At 40.6% G+C, this 21,498-nt stretch overlaps 1 protein-coding gene across 4 annotated transcripts in view; it reads right to left on the reverse strand.

The window, feature by feature from the left end:
- Positions 1 to 2,118: 2,118 nt before the first annotated feature.
- The window catches only part of ARHGAP21 (Rho GTPase activating protein 21), a 261,069-nt gene continuing 241,689 nt past the window's right edge, over positions 2,119 to 21,498 (reverse strand). For all 4 annotated transcript variants that reach the window (XM_077490983.1, XM_077490982.1, XM_077490981.1 and 1 more), the window contains 5 exons: positions 21,247 to 21,372; positions 21,122 to 21,163; positions 18,160 to 18,265; positions 10,157 to 10,188; positions 2,119 to 5,298 (listed from right to left, as the gene is read on the reverse strand). In XM_077490983.1, coding sequence (XP_077347109.1) covers positions 3,637 to 5,298; positions 10,157 to 10,188; positions 18,160 to 18,265; positions 21,122 to 21,163; positions 21,247 to 21,372 — 1,968 coding nt within the window. In that variant the 3' untranslated portion in view covers positions 2,119 to 3,636. The remainder of the gene's footprint in view (positions 5,299 to 10,156; positions 10,189 to 18,159; positions 18,266 to 21,121; positions 21,164 to 21,246; positions 21,373 to 21,498) is intronic.

Raw genomic sequence — 21,498 nt, forward strand, 5'->3', positions numbered from 1 at the left:
GCCTGAACTGAGGATTTTTTTTTTCTTATATATTTTTGGGGGATATTTATTATAACAAAAAAGTAAAAAATATAAAGTTTTTCAAAATTGTCGCTTTTTGTGTTTATTGCGCAAAAAATAAAAAACGCAGAGGCGATCAAATACTACCAAAAGAAATCTCTATTTGTGGGAAAAAAGGAGGTCAATTTTGTTTGGGTATAATGTCACACGACTGCGCAACTGTCAGTTAAAGCGATGCAGTGCTGAATCGCAAAAAGTGCTCTGGTCAGGAAGTGGATAAATACTTCAGGGGCTGAAGTGGTTAAACCAGTGAATATCCAGCCTCAAATTATAAAGGAATATCCAGCCTTCAAATATATCATTCCAGGGTCTTCTTGCTGGTATATTCACGCCTTCCTGAAACCCATAGGGTAAACCAGGATCCGGACTCCAAAACACCAGACTTTAAACTGCTACCAAATTTCTATAGGCTCCAGCTGGAATAGGAATCAAAAAGAAAAAATACCCCCCATAATGTAGTAAATTTGAATAAAGGGATATTTATTGCAAATAATTGGACTCTTAAATCAAATAAGCTTTAAAAATGCATAGGAATAAAAACAGCGTTTGAGCGCCTTCTCACTTCACGTCTGCATTTGTCTCCGGATATTCGCTGATTTAAGGTAAGAGTTCTGAGAGCACAACAGTTGTGTGAAATGAATACATATTAGAGACACCTCTAGCATGAAAAACTATATTGATTAGATGTTTTTGGGACTTGATTTAGGACACCAATTTTGCACATTTGTATTACAGTAATTATTACTACACAGAAGTGCAACGGACCAGTGTGAATTTAAAGGGATGCATTTTTCTTGAGCTTTTCTTGCGCTAAAGGTGCCGATAATGGCTGCAAATAAATTCATATTAATTTAAATTTGTGATATTAAAGAGTTGCATATACTACAATAATAAATATATATATTTTTGAACTCTGATTTTCAGTTTCAGCACCAAAAATTTCATTTGGTGCACCTCTAAAAAATAAAAAGATAATTTTAAGCACCCCTGCCAGTGTTAAATAGTCTGTCTCATCCCTGTAACTGCAAGAGCCTTTTTTTTTTTTTGGAAAAACAAGACTTACTGGCTGGATCACCAGATGAATATAGAAAAAAGCCTAAAAATAAAAATGCAGCTATCACATCTAAGAATTAGTAAGCTGCATTCATTTTTTTTTTTTAATCAAAGGAAAACTGGCTCAAAATAGCAAAAGTAAAATCAAAATAATTTTTTGTAAATGTATCTGTATATTCCATGTTACTACCAAAACCTACTACCAAAGAACAACCCAAAATAAATGATCCTGCTCCTGATGATCACAGCAATGCCATATATATGTGTATGTTAGTTGTTTGTTCCTGTAGTACAGCCCACAAACAATAGTGTGCATTTTGCTTTTTTATTATTTTCTTTTTATCCTACCTAAAACACACAGATACGATTAAATAAAGTTTTCTCCTTCCCAAAATATTTTTTATACACTTTTTCTGCAGGGAGAGAGAAGGATACAATGCAACTTTCCTCTTTTCAAATAGAGAAACACAGGCGGGTTTCACAGTGACTGATCAATGTGGTAGCCAATAAAAGGCTACCACAGCAATCAGGTGACCTGGAATTGGGAGTTCCGGGTCCCGATCGTTTATGTGGGCCCCGGAGCTCTAGGCGAGAACTTTGTCTCTGTGCTGGGAGTACACTGCGTAGTGCGCTCCCAGGACAAAGACAGATAGGCGGCCCCACGGGAAAAAAAGCCCTGTTTAGTGAGGCTGCATATCTCTGTAGTGTCGGCATCAAAGGGTTAACATTTGTACTGAAAAGGAATTGCATATTGTACTTGCTGCTATAATATTATGAGCGGAATTCATTTATCCAATTTGGATAATGGATATGGCTTTTATCACCTCTGTTGTTGCTAGAATGTTTGTTACCAGCAGAAAACTAAAAGGAAAAACAAGAGACCTCTCAAACACTGCTTAGGACGCAGCTGATGAACACTACAAAAAAAGACTTTCTACATCCATTAAAATAGATATATTTACCCTGTAATTTTAAATTAAGTAAAAAAAATAAAAAAAAATAATAAAAAAAACAACAAAACAATTTTATTTCCAGTGTTTAAGTAGGTATGCACACAGGCATGGTACAAGGTGGTAAAAGATCTTCATGCAGAATTGTATTCTTTTCAATGAAAGAAACCAGTTCCACCCAGGATTTACTATCTACATGCCTATCATACAACATTTATATCAAATCTGGTATCTGAAGAAAAGATACACAATGTAATATATACATTAAGTTACTGTATCTTACAGAAAAAGATTAAAAATTCAAGTCACATAAAACTCAAAAGTCCATATTAAAAGTCAGTATATATGTATATATAAAACTCGAAGGGTCTATTGGAATGTGTAACCAATGGAAGCTCTGAATCCCAACTGTTAAAATCTGCAAATGAAACCTGGAAAGTGAGAGAATGGTCTATTTTTGTTCACAGTAGGTTCCTCTAATTAGCCGGTAACAATATGGCACCCTAACACACCACATGATTTCATAATGAGGCACTTTTTCGAGTGACTAAATAAAAAAAAAACACATTGTTAAATGGTGAACATCTGCTATTGAGAAAACCTCAGGTTACAGAAAGAAGGTATGTACAACAGCGAAGGATAAAAAGCATTTTTGTTCGACTCTGGTATGTGCTTCCCATAGAGAAGGTGTTGTGTTATTCTGGCTGTAGCTGAGCTCTGCGAAGACGTTCCACAGGGCCAATGAATGAATTCAGCCTCAATATAGGCTGCAGAAAAAAAAATATATACATATATATATATCTATAAAAATAATTCAGGCACAAACCTAAACACACTGGAACTTTACTTCAAACGTAGGCAAAATGTTGCTCACTGGCTGTTGTGGAATAAAAGGTTCCATCAGAAACTAAGACAGACAAGTTTGGCTCTTTCAGAACATTACAAGATCACTCGGGAGGAACAAACTATAACTCATCGACAGCAGGCCAAGTGATAACGATTTGCCTAGCTCTGAAGTTACATTGTATGTCTGGGCAAAAAAAAAAAGATTTGAATATATATTTATATTTCAGTCCCAAATGTTATCCCTTTAAAAATGCTGTAAGTTCAGAAAAATGCCAGCTGCTCCAGCCAAAATTCCTGAGTGTTTCTAATATCCTGTAGTGAGCCGACAATGTTACCCCTGTCCAAATGAAACCTCAAGCAGTGTTGTCAACCCTGTCTGAGTTTTCTCCTGCTGAATTAAAAAAACACCCCCGTTTTATTATGGAGTTATTTTATTATGGAGTTCTGTAGTGCAGAAGAGAATTGGGCAGGTCTGACAACAAAGCTCTGGGAATTCAGTGCAGCACAGGCAATGTTGACAAGAAGTTAGCAGAACACTGGATTTAAGGCTGATCACCAGGTATTTTTCAATAGCATTTTTAAAAGAGAAAAAAAAAAAAAACACAGGGAAATGAGTACATACTGCAAAGATGTGCTTTTTTTTTATTTGCCCGTACATACACATTTAGCAGACTGCTTTAGATATTTATTTTTTTCTTTGTGAGTGTAATGAAATGTGGAATATCTTTTATAGGTACTGGTAGAACCGGGATCGAACTACCTGAGTACCAGACAACTTGTGCGGATGAGCATCTACAGCAGAACTAAAGTTGCTCTTTGCTTTGTTCTGGCAGTTCTCCCCATTAAGCTGATCAGCTGAAGAATGGGACGTAAGTTCGGACTGGTTTTCCGTTACGCCGCTGGTATCGGTGGAGCTGACTAGGGATGAAGATGACAAAGGAGGAGCTGTTGATGTTGGTTCGGTTAACTTAGTGTTTTCTAAAACCGGCTCAGTGGGGCTAATGACGTTGAGTTCCGATGTGCTAGTGCGTAAGCGTTCTCGTTTGAGCCATGCTGTGATCGAGTGGTCTTGGGATGTACACTTTGGCTTCAATCGATCCACAGCAGAAAGTTCTGACTCCTTACCTCCCTGAAGGGGCTCGTAAATTTTTAATGCATTTAAAACACTTAATTCGGAAAAGTCTCTCTGTCCCCCGAGCGTGTGCCTCCGCCGAATGTTTTTCTTCTTCCGGTTTTCGGCGGCATGTGCCTTTTGGCTATCTAGTCCAAACATGTCGTCTGCTGAGGTTTTCAGACGCAGTTTAAGCCTATCTGTGATCTTAAGCTTCCAAGCAAGCTCCGGCTTTTCCGGCTCACTTTTTAACGCTAAATCCAAGTCACTTTTTACCAAGTCTAAATTGACAGATGGCACTCCAATTCCGGCTGCCTCCGTGACAAGAGATATTGCGGAGGTGTCCACATTCTTGCCATCAGTTGAACATTCACTATCTGTCTTTTGTCGTGGAGACTTTTTCCTTGATAAAGTGTCACATTCTATAAGTTTATGAGAGCTAAACCGACTGTCCATTCGGGGAGTTGAGCTTCCCTCCGTACAGCTGGCACTTCCTTCAGAATTCCGTCGGCTACTTCGAGACAGTTCTTTTACTTTACCTTGGCTCTGTCTGTCATAAACATTGCTAGGACAGTCGCTTTCGCTGTCCGTTTCCATGGGCCGCCCTTCGCTGATTAATTCGCTTCTTTCATCATCTGCATCTTCGCCTTTACTCTCCGCTACAGACTGGACCTCAGGACTTATCAAGTTTGGCTCCAGGCCAGCTGTGTAGAAGGCGGATGAAGTGGTGGAGTAGTCGGAGGTAACAGAGCTCACCTCTGCAGACAAGAAGTCGTTGCCTTTTACTTCAGGGGTAATAAAAACATTAGCTTTTGGTTTGTGCACGGAGGCCTGGGATGAAGTGCTTAGTACAGTTCCTGAATCGGAGATGCTTTCTTGGGAAGGAAACATCTTTGTGTCATCGGATGGTACAGTGAGTCTTTGCATTAGATTGGGAGATTTGGGGGGTTTCGGAGGACAAGGAGTGATCTCGTCGGAAGGCGTACTATCCTTCCTAAGTTTATCTTCTGTATACAGACTTTCATCTGTGTCCTTTAATGTCAGTGCTTTAGGTTTTCGAGGGATGTTGCCCTCTTTAGTTTCTCCTTTTCTGCTGTCAGGCTTCCGAAGCTCCACTGGGGAGAGATCCTTTTTATAAAAAACGCTATCCACCTCATCCTCTGAACTGCTTGGATGGGGCTTGTCTTTTTGTTTCCTGCGTTTTCGACTGGCAGCTGCAAAGATGGAGGACACTAGCAGCTCCCGACTATACTGATCTTTTCCGGATCCCCAAGAACCCTGTGAAATATAAAAAAAAAAACAGAACTTATATATGGCACATTGCATTTTCATTACAAAAAAACGAAAAAAAAAAAAAAAAAAAAAAAAAAAACACACAAAAGTGACCGAATCTCTTCAACCACTTGCAAACTGGGACAAATGACATTTCTCACATACAAAAAAAAAATCTGCATTTTACTTAGAGCCCCCAAACATTATATATTGTCTGAAAGTAGAGACCCTGGAGAATAAAATGTTTTTTTTTGCAATTTGTGTCGCGCAGTATTAGTAAATAGATACCAAACATGTCCAGTATTAAAACTGCATGTCTGTGAAATAGGGACAAACTACAATACCTAAAATTATCCATAAGTGAAGCTTTAAACGTCTTTACAGGTCACCAGTTTAGAATTTGCTTTAGACCCGTTTGATCAGCTGCTTCCCCGGCTTTACTGGCCAAGGAAACACTGATCTGAAACCGTAAGATGAAATCCTTGTTCCTTTTGGCTTCATTCATCACAGAAGATTTCGATTGGGGAATGGATGTTCCTTCTCCTCAGTGTGCAGTTGACCTGACCACTTTACGAGGTCCCAGGCTCCCTGATGGAACAGGAGAGCCCGGGAATGGAGGCGGCAGTCTGTTCAGAGAGCTGTAAAAAGTACACAGGCTGAAAAAACAGATACCAGAATCATGGATGCATAACCACTTGGCCTAGAGACAGGAAGTGGTTAAAAAGCAGTTTTGCACATTCTGAAAGTGTCTTCTCCCTTATAACAGCTGACTTCTGACAGTATTTGTGCACACAAGAGGAGAAAAACAACAGGTGCAAGGGCTTCCTTAGTGTAGTATTAAAAAGCGAATGCTTTAATAAAACATATGCGGTTGCGATGACCGGGAACGTCCACCTCCGCCACTTACCGGAGCCGACGGTAGCGGCAGAGGTGATCGGATGCTTCTCCTTCCTGTGTATGGAGACAAGTGAGGGGGAAGATGCCCCCCACCCGTCTCCATACCATTGCAGGGCGGAAGAAACATCATAGCTCTTAACTGCTTCCCGACCGCCTCATGCAGATATACTGCGGCAGAAGGGCACGTACAGGCAGATTAAGGTACCTGTACGTGGCCCTTTAAGAGGCAGCTTGTGGGAGCGTGCCTGCCGGGAGCTCCGTGACAGTGATTGCGTGTCCCGCGGACAGATACCCGCGATCATCTCACTGTGAGGAAAAATGGGGAGATGCTGATGTAAACAAGCATCTACACATTCTGCCTAATGACACTGATCAGCGCTCCCTGTAATCAGGAGCGCTGGTCAGCGACGCGTCACACACAGCCCATCCAGCCCCCCCCCCCCCCCCCAATTAGAATCACTCCCTAGGACACACTTAACCCCTTACAGTGCCACCTAGTGGTTAACCAGTTCACTGCCAGTGACATTTTTACAGTAATCAATGCAATTTTTTTTAGCATTGATCGCTTTGTTAATGCCAATAGTCCCGAAAATGTGTCAAAATTGTCCGATGTGCCCGCCATAATATCACAATCACGATGATTATTAGTAAAAAAAAAAAAAAAAAATTATCAACAAAAATGCCATAAAACCATCCCCCATTTTATAGATGCTATAACTTTTGCACAAACCAAACGCCTATTGCAATTTTTTTTTTTTTTTAACAAAAATATGTAGAAGAATACGCATCGGCCTAAACTAAGGAAAAAAAACTTTTTTTTATTTTTTTGGGGATATTTATTGTAGCAAAAAGTAAAAAATTATGTGATTTTTCAAAATTTCGCTATATTTTTGTTTATATCGCAAAAAATAAAAACCGCAGAGGTGATCAAATACCACCAAAAGCAAGCTCTATTTGTGGGACAAAAAGGACGTCAATTTTGTTTGGGAGCCATGTCGCACGTCTGCGCAATTGTCGGTTAAAGCAACGCAGTGCCGAATCGCAAAAAGTGCTCTGGTCAGGAAGGGGGTAAATTCTTCCGGAGCTGAAGTGGTTAAAGGGCTATTTTATTTTATTTTTTTCAAATTACCGTATTTATTGGCTATAACATGCACTTTTTCCCCCCTAAAAATAGGGGGAAATCGGGGGTGCGTGTTATACGCCAATCCCCCTCCTTTCCTAATCTGTGCTGCTCTCGGCGGCTTTCAGGTATTTTCGGCCGTTCTCGGCTATTTTCGGCCGCATTCGGCTGTTCTTGGCAGCTTTCGGAAAGCCAACGGGAACGGACAAAAATAGGCGAGAAGGGCCGAAATTAGCTGAGAATGGCCGAAAATACCCGAAAGCCACCGAGAACGAGCGCCGCCGAGATACACAGGACATCCGCTCTGTATCTTGGCGGCGCCATTTTTAAACCGACTCTGACAAGGCTGCAAACGACTCTGACAAGGCTGCAAACGACTCTGACAAGGCTGCAAACGACTCTGACAAGGCTGCAAACGACTCTGACAAGGCTGCAATGCAAGGCTGATAAGGCTGCATTGATGGGCATTTACATGAAATTTTTTTTCCTTAAACTTCCCTCCTAAAAGTTTTTCTTTTAAATTCCCTCCTAAACTTGGGGTGCATGTTATACGCCAATAAATACGGTACATTTTATTTTTATTGTATTTTATTGTAAATATGAGATCTGAGGACTTTTTGACCCCGATCTCATATTTAAGAGGTCCTGTCAAGCTTTTCTTTCTATTAAAAGGGTGTTTCGATTCCTTGTAATAGGAATAAAAGTGACTTTTTTTTTTTTTTTTTAAAGAACAGTGTAAAAATAAAAGGTAAAATAAGAAAAAAAGGTAAATACATTTTTTTTTTTACATGCGCCCCGTCCTGCCGAGCTCGCTTGCATAAGTGAGTAGCGTGCGCATACATATGCAAATGGTGTTCAAGCCACACGTGAGGTATCGCTGTGATTAGGGCTAGAACTTTTGCTCTCTCTACCAGAGTGTAATTTTTTTTTTTTAAACGCCACCTATGGAGGTTTTTAAGGGTAAATGTTTGTCGCCATTCCACGAGCAGGTGCAAATTTGAAGCGTGACATGTTGGGTATTAATTTACTCTGCGTAACATTATATTTCACAATATATTAAAAAAATAAAATTGGGCTAACTTTACGGTCTTATTTTTTAATTCAAAAAAGTGTATTTTTTCCCCAAAAAAGTGCGCTTGCAAGACCGCTACACAAATACGGTGTGACAAAGTATTGCAACAGCCGCCATTTTATTCTCTAGGGTGTTAGAAAAAAAGTATAATGTTTGGGTGTTTTAAGTAATTTTCTAGCAAAATGGTTTAACTTGTTCTTCAAAAAAAGCTGGGTCCTTAAGTGGTTAGAGATAAATTTTTTATGATTTTCAAAAAAAAAAAAAAAAAACTATGTAAATGTAAACCTGGCAAAACAGGCATTTTTAAACGTTGGTTACTATCTGTCAAGTTAAATTGTTCAGGAGCAGTTTTAAAACATCCCGTGTACATTAAGTCTAACTGCTATAAAACACATCCATGAATAAATAAAAAATGTTATTTATATATATATATATATATATATATATATATATATATATATATATATATATATATATATATACACACACACACATACATACACTAACAGTGGTGATCAGCAACATCTAGTGGGACTGATAGTGTGGTGGACTGACAGTTTTAGGGAAATGACCGACACGGACAACGACAGTGCCACTGATACAGTAGTCTGTGCTAATAATGTCCACTGTCACTGTACCAATGACACTGGCTGGAAAGGGGTTAACATTTAGGGGAAATCAAGTGGTTAGCTCTGTGCCTAACAATATTTACTGTGTGTAGTATGTGCTGCTTTTAATGAGCAACCTGCCTAAAAAAAAAAAAAAAAAAAAAAAAAACAACGAATCGCTGCTGTCTGTAAAGAGCCCTGTGTTTACCTACACAGTGCTCTGTCAATCGCTCAGCCTATCAACGGATTCTGGCCATAAATTACTGGCCGGGATCCACCGACTGGCTTGTGCTGTAGCGAGTCACAGCACAGCTGGGGCAGCGGTCGTGGAATCCTACTCAGAAAAAAAAAAATCATGTACGGGGTTGCCCTGCTGCAGTATAAGTGCGGCCCTGGAGCAGTTAAAAATGAAAGGCTTCTCCTAACTGTTGGAGAAGGACTCTGCCCCATTCTCTAATTCCAGCAGCAGAATGGGAGTTACCTGTACTGGCAACGCTACTACATTATATTAAAGCACACACAGTGGCCTTGTTATTCTGTAATGTAAATGGTTCCATTGGGCCACCTTGGCACAAAAAAAATTTAACGTGCATTGAAACCTGGAATTCTACTTTAAGCAACCACGTGCTTTGCATATCAAGCACGACAGGTTACAATCCCCCCTCCTTAACCCGATCTTTACCATCTGATTGTTCCACTGTCATTCAATTTACTGCCATGGGTAGAAAAGCCCGCTATAAGCTCTAAATCGGTCAGTCAGAGCTTAGTTTGGGGGCTCCTAACCCCCATGTGACAGGCGCCGAGTAACCAAGGAATGGGAAGTCATGCACCCCCATACTGGGAAGCACTGTGGAATTTTCGACTTGCTCCTGTGGGCAGAGTAGTATCATTTTTTATTGAGGTTTACAATACAAAAGACATAAAAGTCATAAAACAACAATATAAAACTATCACAAACTGCTGACAAAGTCGCCTAACCAACATAATTTTTTATAAGCTTGCCATATTTTGTATGAATATTAAGCATTGTGCACAGTTTTGTGCAGTCAAGGTCTTGCATTTTTTTTTTTTAAATCACATGGTCAAGTACGACAAATTTCGATAACCCAGTAAACAAAAAATTACAAACCCCCCCCCCCCCCCCCCGACTTAAGAATCCTGACATACCTTAGATTTTGCTGAGTCACTAGTAGCGGAATCTGCAGGAAAAGGGAAAAAAAAAAAAAGAGATTGGCTGTCAGTTGCGTATGATGGCGAGGAACACAATGGCGACAAATAATGCAAGGCTTCATGGAAAGGACAAGCACAGAACATAATGTGTCAAAGCAAAATAAAACAAAGGGATAGTCATAGCTCACAAAAGATGCAAGCTCCACCACAGAAAGCCACCGCCATGAAAGGATGCTGTGAATTGTAGGCAGAACCAGCTCAATGAGAGGAATGGCAAGGAACCCTGTTCTTAAAAATAAAAAACAAAAACAACAACACTGAAGTTTAAAAGATCTAAAGCGTACTGATTTTTGTGGCAGGCTCCCAGAAATTAAACAGCTATGAGCTCTAAACAATAAACACACACACCTAAGTCTAGCATGGGGCTGGCCGTGTAGATCCAGGTCACCGGAACACGCAGAAGGGCTTAAGTTGCAGACTGGAGCATTATTACACTGCAGAGCTAACAATCAATCACCTCTGATTGCTGAGGAGCCACAACCTAAATCTATGGGAACTTGTGACTTTCAAATACAAACTATTCTAGGGTCAGGATGGCTACAGAGGACTGTTATCCCAAATAATGCCCTCTTCAATATGCTTTGGTTTGAAGAACAAAGCAGCATTAGCTATTTGGCTTTCACGTCCTGTTGTGGTATGTTAGGATGTAAAATCTCCCAAACAGGACACAAAAAAAAGAACCCCCCAGAGGGGCTTTAACTTTTCCTTTACTCCATCAAAAACTAAAAAAAAAAAAAATTAATAAAAAACTAAAATGCTTTAGATATACCGTACTTTAAATAAAACCTGTCATAAGACTTAAGGTGACAAGGTGACACGACATAAGGTGTCATTGCTGATTTTCTTCTTTGATAGTATATGCATCAATGTCCAGAACAAGCATACAGATCAGAAGTGTCAGGGAAACCCCTTATCTGCATTCTAATTCAGAAAGATGCCAAGGTGGTCACAGTAAGAGCCAGGCATAGAAGAAAAGGCCAGCAATGCCATTGTCCATGTTTCAAGACAGGTTACCTTTAGGTTGGGTTCACATATGCTGCGGCCGCGGCTCACAGCATGGGGTCTGGTGCATCCCTGTTCTCCAAATTCTGCCTGAATTCACCCCAGAATCGGACCCAAAGACGCACAGGACCCTTTCCATATATGGACCGCAACGTCCCCTCGGAGCTGTGTGAACCGACTCCATTGAGAGCCGGTCACACTCTGTCATGCCAACTGGATGCGGGGGAAATTTCGCATTCCAATTCACACATGTGTGAACCCAACCCTAAATCACAACTGCCAGTTTTTACAGGGCTTTACAGGGCACTGCAAAGCTTGGAGTCAAATAGCATAGTGTATATTAGTTCATGGGCATTACTGAAAACTAGAATTTTCCTCAATTACACTTGCTAAAGCTTACAAATAAAGCTGGCTACACACTATACGTTTATACAATGTTCTTGCACAACTTTGCGTTAGATTTACCAAAACCACATAATACAAGGTCTAACCTAAACACTTTCAATTTGTACGCAATCAGGCAGGCCCTTGCAATACATGGCTGAAGGTAAATCTAAAAGAAATTGAACGAAAAAAGTGTATAATGTGTATCCAGCTATATTCTACAATTTCTGAGCACAGAATCTGTAGCAACATGACTATCCCTTGCCTTAAAATATTAAATGTTAGAAATGCAAAATAATGCCTTTTAGTTTTAGAAAGAGCAGGTAATGGCTAAAATTCCAGTCTCTTTTTTGCTGGGTCCTGTCGGGGAGATTTTTCTTCAAGCGATAAAAGGAAACTATCAAAAGTGCAGGGAAATCCATATTAAACTGTTGTAATGGGAAGGTGTCCCAGTTCTAAGATTCCACCCCCCCCCCCCCCCCTTCGTTCTTCACTGACAAAAACTTTGGATTTCCCATCACTTTCTGTCCCAGTAATAATGGTCACCGGTATAAATAAGGTGAACCTCTCCAGAAGTGACACAGACTTGACACTGCTTCTAATGTTTCTTTACACTATCCAAACTAACCTGCTATAGATACACTTTAGGGTTTTCACTTGCAACTGCTGAGGGCCACATTATTCAGGAGACTCCCATGCAGTCTGACAGCTAGAGCTAGGTGCAATCCCCACAATGGAACAAGTGTATATAAACCTGTATGGAGACAAATATGGAGACCACCATGGCTGAACTGTCCTCCTTAAAATACTACCTTCCTGGATGTCATGCTGAGCCAAAGACCTCAGTGTTAACCAAGTCACTTACTTGGAATAAGCATGCAGATTATGCTTTCTGACTTGTATGCTTGTTCCACGTCTGTTTTAAGGTATTGAAGTCATAAACAACCAGGCAACTAGTAAAGTAGACCAGCAATGGCAGCCTTCTCATTTCTCTCAGTACAGGTTTCCTTTAAATATCAGTACTAAGAACTGTAGTAATTTCCCTACAGCCACCAATCCCATTCAAATTCTCATGCCAGCGGCCATTTTCCAGGCAAGACAGAAATGTGATTGGTGGCTTTGGAGAAAAAAGGATAGCTTTGAAGAGTTGGAGGTGTAAAGCCCATAAAGCATACAAGATGATTGCCTATTCTATACTACTGCCATTATGAAATGGATAATGAACACCAAGTACTGTACTGCAGGGAAAGAAAACTGAGGCTAGACAAGAATAAAGAGAGCAGAAGGGGCCAGCTAATGGATCGACAACGTCAATTAATGCTTTTCTTTTTCTTTTTTGCAGCTAAGCCCCATGCCACACCCCTTATAGACACATGGCTAATGCTTATGACCAGAAAGACTAATAGACCATACCATGCTATCTCTCCTCAGGGTCTGCTTCAGAAATAACAAGAGATGGCAGAAAGACTTTTAAGAAAGTAGCATTGATCTGTTTAAAATACGCTGAGCAGAAACAAAAGTTGTACAGTGCAGATTTTCATTCAAATTCAAAATGAGGAAATTAAAAAAAAATCTGGATAAGGTAAGGTCCATTTCACAAAAAACGGGGGTTTCTGCAGACAAGGCAGCTACATTGTGGACAGCAATCCTCCTTCTTCCTACAGTTCCAGCTGTCCACCACTGACATGACAGAGTCCACTAGTGACATCACTGTGTGGTAGACTCCTCCCATTTCGCCTGTTTCAACATCGGTATAAAAGATCTCATATAAGACAGGGAACAACAAAACAAACAAAAAATATAAAACACAAAACAAAATCCCCCCTGAAACTGGATAGTCTGTATGCTTACATATGTCTATATGCTACAAGGGATACTACTCAAGAAAGGGAGAGGAGCATGCTTGGTTAGTGCAGCAGCAGGTAGGCAGAAATATGCTAAGATTGCCTGTGATACTAGTACTTAGCCAAGGAATAGGTGGCAAGTGGGGAAACAGAACAAACAATTACTTTAGTACACATGTCATTGCTGTAAAACAGTGCTAAATCTTAAATGGGGCATATAAAGCAGTCAATGATAGAGCCAACCAAGACTACATTCTAATTAGCTCAGTAGAGGAGGCAGATTGTGATGTGACCCAATTACCAATCTTTAGACAAGGTCTCTACTAGGATACTGAATGTGTGGTCTGTGTGATTTATTTAGAAGACATTCTAGATCAGAGGTAGGCAACCTTAAAGATGTAGACATCTACCTGAACAACATTGGAAAATTCAAAGATCACCGGGCACAATGTCGGCTTCCTTACATCAGATTTAAACCTCTAATTGCCGTACTACCATGTCACAATTGTGTGCACTGCGTGGCAATCATGGGTTTTAATCAGGTGGGGAGGAGGCAACATATAAGCCCCTCACCACCTGTCAAACACACTTGGATCGCTTTTCAGAGTAGCAGAGTAGTGCTTGCTGCACTTGTGAATGAGCCCTTAGTTGCATTTTTACAGTAGCACCCTTAGGGCTTATTTTCACGAAGTTGGGGAGAGGTAAAAGTCACGGTTGAGTCATGGTTTTACCACCCCCAATCGCTACCATCTTTAAGCTGCTGAGGCAGCAGCCAAAAGGTGTAAACATGCCGCAGCAGAAATTAAACCCCCTGTTGCTTTTGGTGGGTACTACCGTCTGCCAATCATGACCCATTCAAGTAAAGGGGGCCACTCTGCAAGCGCCCCGCAACTGCATGCTTCTGTGGGGTCCAAGGGGGTAAAGCAGGTGGTGAGAAAGCAGCGCTGCCTGCTTTAACCCCTTGTCTGCTGTTCTGCACAAGGGCCTCATTCACTTGAATGGCTCATGCATGTGTAGATCCCTAGCCACTGTAGCCAAAGGTGGTAAAAACAATTATGGGGTTTTTCCACCCCTCAAACTACAAATGTAAATTAACCCTTTCTGTTCTGAGCCCCCTATAAAAGATGGCTTTCACATGGATGTGCTGCAGTTTACCTGCACTGTGGGTGCAGCGCAGAGCATCTGCGACTTTCCTGGGTTAGCTGCGCTTTGCCATAGGCTTCTTTTATATCCTGCAGGTGTGGTGCACTTTCTAAAAGCACACCAAAACTCCTGCATTCAGAAAGTGCCCCGATCCGCAGGATATAATAGAATTTTACAGCCAAGCACAGCAAACTCACAGGTACACTGCACCCGTGGTGAGGGTAAACTACAGTGCATCAGTGTGAAAGTAGCCCTATACTATTAAGCCCAGTGTATAATGCCAGGTAACACTGACCTGAAGATCTTCTTTCCTGCTGCTGGCACCACTCAGGAGACCGCTAGATAAGAGGTGGAGTGCAGTTATCACTCTGCATGGGACAGGAGCAAGCACTACAGAGAAGACATCGGCTTATGTGGCTCTTGCTCCTTACTACAGATCCAACTTTACAAATCCCTCTTTATTGCATTCTGATGCTCTGGAATGGTGGATCAGCAAGTCCAGACCGCGATCTACCAGTCACCTGGTTGCAAACTACTGGTAAATCACAATCTATAGGTTTCTGACTCCTGTTCTAGATGGTCAAATGCTATCTATAATGTTTTGATCGCTGCCAGGGTAATTGTTGGGTAGATTTTGAATGGCTACCTTTGCCAAGACAGAAAAGTAATCCAAAACCAGCTCCAAAAGGGAAAGCAGACAGCAATAAGAGTTTTGTAGAGCTTCTTAGGTTTACCATTTTGTTTTAAGTTTTGGCTAGCGAGCCACTTTAAAGTAAACTTGTGCCAAGAGAAATGTTCGGGTGTCATTGCTGTCTTCTCCTTGTAAAAGGAGCCATCATGCTGGTGTAATTTATTATTTTCTTAATCTCTTGCTCTGAATAAGAAAAAAACTGACTTCACTCAAACATCCTTTGATGCAAATTATTGAAGTCAGGAACAGTCGAGCACCCAGCATTTTCCAAAGGGGGGTCAGCAATAGTACGTTCCATATTTCTCTCAGTACAGGTGTCCATTAATTAAGCCATATCAAGCCTTTTTTTCTAAAGAATAGGTGTTGCCCTTTGCACAGTTCAGAATTCACTGCCTGCAGGTTTGTTCTGGCTCAGCAACTCACTAAGAGGTAAATCAAGGGTGATGACAGGCTTCCTTTAAGCCTGTTATATGGAATAATGATCATATACATTTTATCTTTTAGTCTGAGCCTTCTTCCTTCCTTGTCAGCAAATTCTGGTATAGGGGTTTATTCTGGCCAAAATCCCCTAAAGGATAAAAAGTAATTTATATAGTTGTAGGGACGCTGAAAAATGCCAAACACATCACGGTCATCTGAAGGTAGAGCAATTCTTAAAACCAGCCAACTACACATGGAAATGTAGCATAGTGGCTATATGTTTACCTTCCTTTCTGTATGTTCATTATTCCTGGTCTTTAAAGGGCAATATAACATTAAAGTGGTTGTAAACTTCAGACATGAAATGTGAACAAAGCATATCCTTCTATAGTGTGTACTTATCTCAATGCAGAGCACTTTCTGTCTGCTGCTTCATTCCTCTTTTAGCATGAATCACTTCTGACACCAAGAGGGAAAAAAAAGGTGACAAGGGAGGGATCTCCAGCACACAGTTTCTGACCGACAGCCTCAGCTCTGCATTTAGTGTGTCCCTTCCCTCCTATCAGCTCTCAGCTGTTCTCAAGGAGCTCAGCAGATTGTAACTTCAGCTAACCCTTTCTGGAAGCTCAGACAAGCTGTATAAATTCAACATGCTGTAGAGAAGAGGAGACTGCAGATAAACAGGTACAAAATATGTAGGAGGATTTGTATCATCTGTTTCTTACCTGAGGCCATCCACTTCACTAGATATATGTAAGTGTTTACAACCACTTTAAAGGTGAATACAGCAGGAGAAAATACTGGGGAATACATTAGTTCAGCCCTCAAAATGTCCACTTGCCTGCTCGCATTAGGCAAGTGGAAATAAGCAGAGGGTAAATCGCATCGGAGGGGGCGCGCCCCGCCGGCAGGCGGGGTTGAACGAGAGCCTATTCTCTTCCCAGCCCCCACCCCCTGTGATTCTCTTAGTGCTGCCAAAGTTTACTTTTCCTATTATCAAGCTGGTGATTGGTTGCTTAGACCGCCTAGCAACTGATAACTTTGGCAGTTCCCTCTCCAGTGCTGTGCTCCACAGCATCCTAAATCAGTGAAAGTATCTATGTCATTTAATATAGCACTAAAATATTTACTTAAGAAGGCAGTAATGATGTGTCAGTGCCTATAGTAGCCAATAATATTTTATCCTTATTTCATTTATCACAGCCAGATCAATGAAATATGCTTTATGTTAATATTGTTAAAGTTGTTAAATGTTTTATGCAGAATTAAGCTGCAAAATAAATATTAAGTGTGTCATTTCATGAGATGATTTACGAGGTGGTGGAATAGGGAGTTGCATGGGGGGAGGGTTGCATAGGGGGCAGGGTTGGGTGGGGCAACTGGTGGTGAGTAACTCTTAAGGTCTGGCTAGTAGCTCAGCAATTGACATTTTGAGCCCTGCACTAGTTGAAGGACAATGCCAGTTGCCTAGCAGTCAGAGGCTGATGCTCTCAGCTTCAGTGCTTACCCCTAATATAATAGAGATGAGGAATTCTAACAATCATTTACAGCATCTTTGTCGGGTTTGTGACTCAAATGCTGAAAACAGAGTCAGACAAGAAACATTTTTAGTAGGTGACCAGCAACAGCAGCCCTCATGACAACGTCACTTCTTAAATTTTCAGACTACTTAAAGCTATTTTATGCACTACCATAAGACAACTTTGGCACACGAAAATAAACAAAAATCTGTATTTATAGCACTGAAAAAGCCTTTGCTGACCAGTCATGCTTGGTGATCTTTGGAGGAATTGAGCAGGTAGTGGATCATCGATTGAGTTAAAAGGTATGCCTGTATATGATCTGCAGTAGACTAAATGGAGCCCTGCGGTAGATACCTGTTCACATCCTGCCCCTGTGTAAAACTTGCAATGTTCCCCACTCATTCAACCATCTCCATGAAGGTAACAATGCAGTCTGCCCTCATTTACTTGCAATATGGTGTACAACAAAGCCCAGGTCTACAATTCCCTGAGCACAATGACCTAATAAATGTAACACAATGTGGTTGATTTACTAAAACTGGAGTGCAAAATCTGGTGCAGCTCTGCATGGTAGCTAATCAGCTCCAGCTTTCTTTGCCAAAGCTTAATTAAACAAACTGATTGGCTACCATGCACAGCTGCACCAGATTTTGCACTCTTCAATTTTAGTAAATCAACCCCATTGTGTAGTGTTGAAAGTTCAGCAATACCTCCCCCACTGCACCTTTTAGGTGTTTTGAGCTAGCAGGATACACCTTAATAAAGCAAAGCCCCTTATTATACTGTTTCACATCACACATTTGGAAGAATTCAAGCAGGAACACAGAACAGTAAGACCGCAGAAAAAGAAGTCAGAAGCACCTAGAGAAAAAGAGAAGAGGAATGCGCTGGGTTAGCCTGCAGGGTTACACTGTCTGTGCAGGCAAGGGTTACCTGATATCTCGCCAGGGGACAGCCCAGTCCGTCCGATGTTCGGGAGTAAATGGTCAATATTGGGCACTGGCTGGCTGTCTATTGTGCCCTCCTCCTGGGCTGATGTCTACAGTTAATAAACAGAGATCTCTTGAACATCGTTAAACGCATAAACTTAGTTCTATTCTTAAGAACTGAACATAATGGATGCCAGAAAACATAAGATCTATCTATAGAGCCAGGTGAATGCAACCTTACAACTGATTGAACCATTCAACAGTTTATTTCCACATTTTAAAAAATAAAGAATAATAATAAAAGTGTTAACATAATTTATCACAATTCCAAAATAACAGGAGGCAGGATAAATAAATCATCAATAAAAATTAAAACGCAGATATACAGCAACATGGACAGTTCAGTCTTTGCTGGGGAAAAAAAAATAATAAAATCATCTTTTGCTTGAGCTTGGCTCTGCCCCACCCACTTCCTGAATTTTTCTTCTTCAATGAAATGCCCGTTGCAAGAACCAATAACGTGATGAGAGGGGCAAGGCCAAGCATGACTAACGGGAAAAGTCAAGATCTGCATTGAAATTTCAGCTGCCTAGATCTCTAAATCAAAATGATTATAACACTGATGGCAAGGTCTACTAAGAGCAGAGCAGTTTCATTCTTTTCACCTACTCAACCCTTTTAATGTGTCCACATATGTACAGACTATCATTTTTAGTCTTAAAGCCCAACTCCAAGAACTTTAAGGCTGGGTTCACGTCTCCGCACAGAGCGGCTCACAGCAGGGGTCCAGTGTGTCCCTGTTCACCATTTCAGGTCAGATATCAGTCCGAATTATCGGCTGAATTCGGACCTGAAAGGGACCAGATGATGCACAGGACTCCTGTGCAATTCGTCCCCGAGATGTGTGAACCAGCTCCATTGAGAGCTGGTCACAGGTTCCTGACACAACCTTATAGTGCCCCCCCCCATGCACTGCAAGGGTCAAATGCTTGTTATGTCTATGGGTTAAAGTAGAGGCTGTAGTACATGTCCCTACCCCCCTGTTCTCCTCAGCCCAACACTCTGGACTGTGGGTCACTGTCACTTACAATACAGGGATATTAAATTGGTTGTTCTTGGGGGAAAGGAGAGATAAGCGACTTTATATGAGGCATAGGACACATGGGTACAACGCCTCCATCCTTTTTTGAAAATTCATTGAAGAGAGGTTTGGGACTTTATATGAAGAATTCATCCACGAAACAAGTAGAGCTATGTTGATGCCACTATCATGTTTACAGTCAGGATCATTCCATCAATTTTGTTTTCTTTCAAAAAATTTTAACAATCATACACTTTTATATCTGTATTGTGTGATACATGGGTTATGTGTCTGACATTATTGCTATTATAGATTATTATTATAAATGTTTTGGTTGTACACGTCATATATGGAATACATTTTTATTCTATTATACGTTACTATTATAATATACTATTCTATTATACTCTGTATGTGCATTGTATTGAAATTTAGTAATTACAGTTATAGAACAAACTGGTCAGACAATTTGCATCATGTCAGCTAGAAACCGACGTATAAAAACGACTGTTTAGCCGCGTTTACATGCCACGTTAGCGTCTAGAATTGGGTTTTTGGGGGTTAACATGAAAAGTCTGTAAACAAAATGCTGCTAAATGCGAGTTACTGCATTTAGCAGAGTTTACAGGCTGTTACAAGCATTTGGCGTTTCAAATGCCTCTGAACATCCGCCCTGCACGCATTTTTTTGCGTTAAAAAAAAAAACAAAAGCTTCTAAAAACTTACCTGCCTAGAAACTACTATAAACGACCCTGTGTACATGTACTGATACGATAACAGGAGAGTTCAGGGGCAGCTGAAAAAAATGGCCAACTGCTCCTAAACATCAGTTTACCAGCACCAATGTACATGAAGTCTTAGGCTTTAAGCGTTGGCGTTTAATTTATAGATGGCCGACAAGAATATTGGCAGAGTGCAAGTTTTATGACTAATCATTGTCTGTTTAGCTATGGTTTCAGCAACCAAACGTGTCTGCAAAATGATTCTCTCTGCCCATCTACATATGTTGCAAGTTCTATTTACAATAAGAAATTTGTCAGAAAGCAGGAACATGTGTTATTTTTTTTTAAATCTAATTTTCCCATGTAGCAATTTGCCCTCTCCTTACCACTGGGGCTTATTTTTGTGCCTTGCCTATGGCTCCAAGATTCTAGCTAAAAATTAATCTATAGTTATTTCCATTTTCATGTTTCTACATTATGATCAGAACCTTTGCATAAGGCGTTACAATGCCTCTTGCTGTTGAGGCTTTGGATCACTAAGGGGATTTATTTATCTTCGCACTTTGATATTTGATGTTTTTGCAAAATATGATGGTTAATCATTTTTGTTACACCTATACGAGACTCTAGGCCCTTAGGCCCATGAATATATCCTCATGCTTTCTATTCCAATAAAGTATTTTTATGGAAAAACAAAAAACATTGTTTTGTTGCTGTACTATTTGGAAAATCTCCCCTAATGCCTGTCCTGGTGACAGGTGTCGGCACAGGAAGAGAAGAGAACTATCCTCTATGGTACACAAATAGCCTTTTCTATCCCTACTACACTCCTACAAAGTTTTGACTGGAACTATTAAGGCATGGGAAGATCAGAGACAGCTAGAAAAAGCATCTGTGTATTAATGTCTAATAATTCTAACAGATTTTATGAATATGCCCCATAAACCCTGCCATACTGTCCGTTCGCCAATATAGAATATCTACTTATTAGCCATCGTTAGGTCTTGTATTTCCCACAAAGGTATTATGTTTATCAGTACTGCAGCTATCAACAAATTGCAAACAATATCCCAATTAGTCATGAAGTTTGAGACGAGCCATTCCCCAGACATTGCCTCTAAGAAAAAAAAAAAAAAGGAACACAAACCCAGTACAATACTTACAATTGGCTCATCTCCACTCTCCTCCCCGAAAAACCAGTCATACTGAGAACAGGAAGAAAAGATCAGTTAGACCCCTCACACCCAGATATGGAAATGCTAGCAATAAAGATAATCAACCGACTTACACGCAGAATGAGGGTCTCCACAATCTTGTACTGGTCGGGCATGTGTGTGACCATATGGGTCATATTATCTTCTGATGCTCTGACCAGAGTTGGACCGAATACAATAGCCAGGTTTTTGGGCTCCATCTAGTACATGAGAACAGAGTTTGAATGAATTGCAGAACATTTTGCAAAAGGACATGAATGAGAGTATGCCTACCACATATGCACCAGGACTGACACCTGTACTTGCTATTTTATATTGCCAAGACA

This window comes from Lithobates pipiens, unplaced genomic scaffold, assembly GCF_037356315.1.
Source record: "Lithobates pipiens isolate NorthernLeopardFrog02 unplaced genomic scaffold, aLitPip1_a1.2 Scaffold_19, whole genome shotgun sequence".
Classification (NCBI taxonomy): domain Eukaryota; kingdom Metazoa; phylum Chordata; class Amphibia; order Anura; family Ranidae; genus Lithobates; species Lithobates pipiens.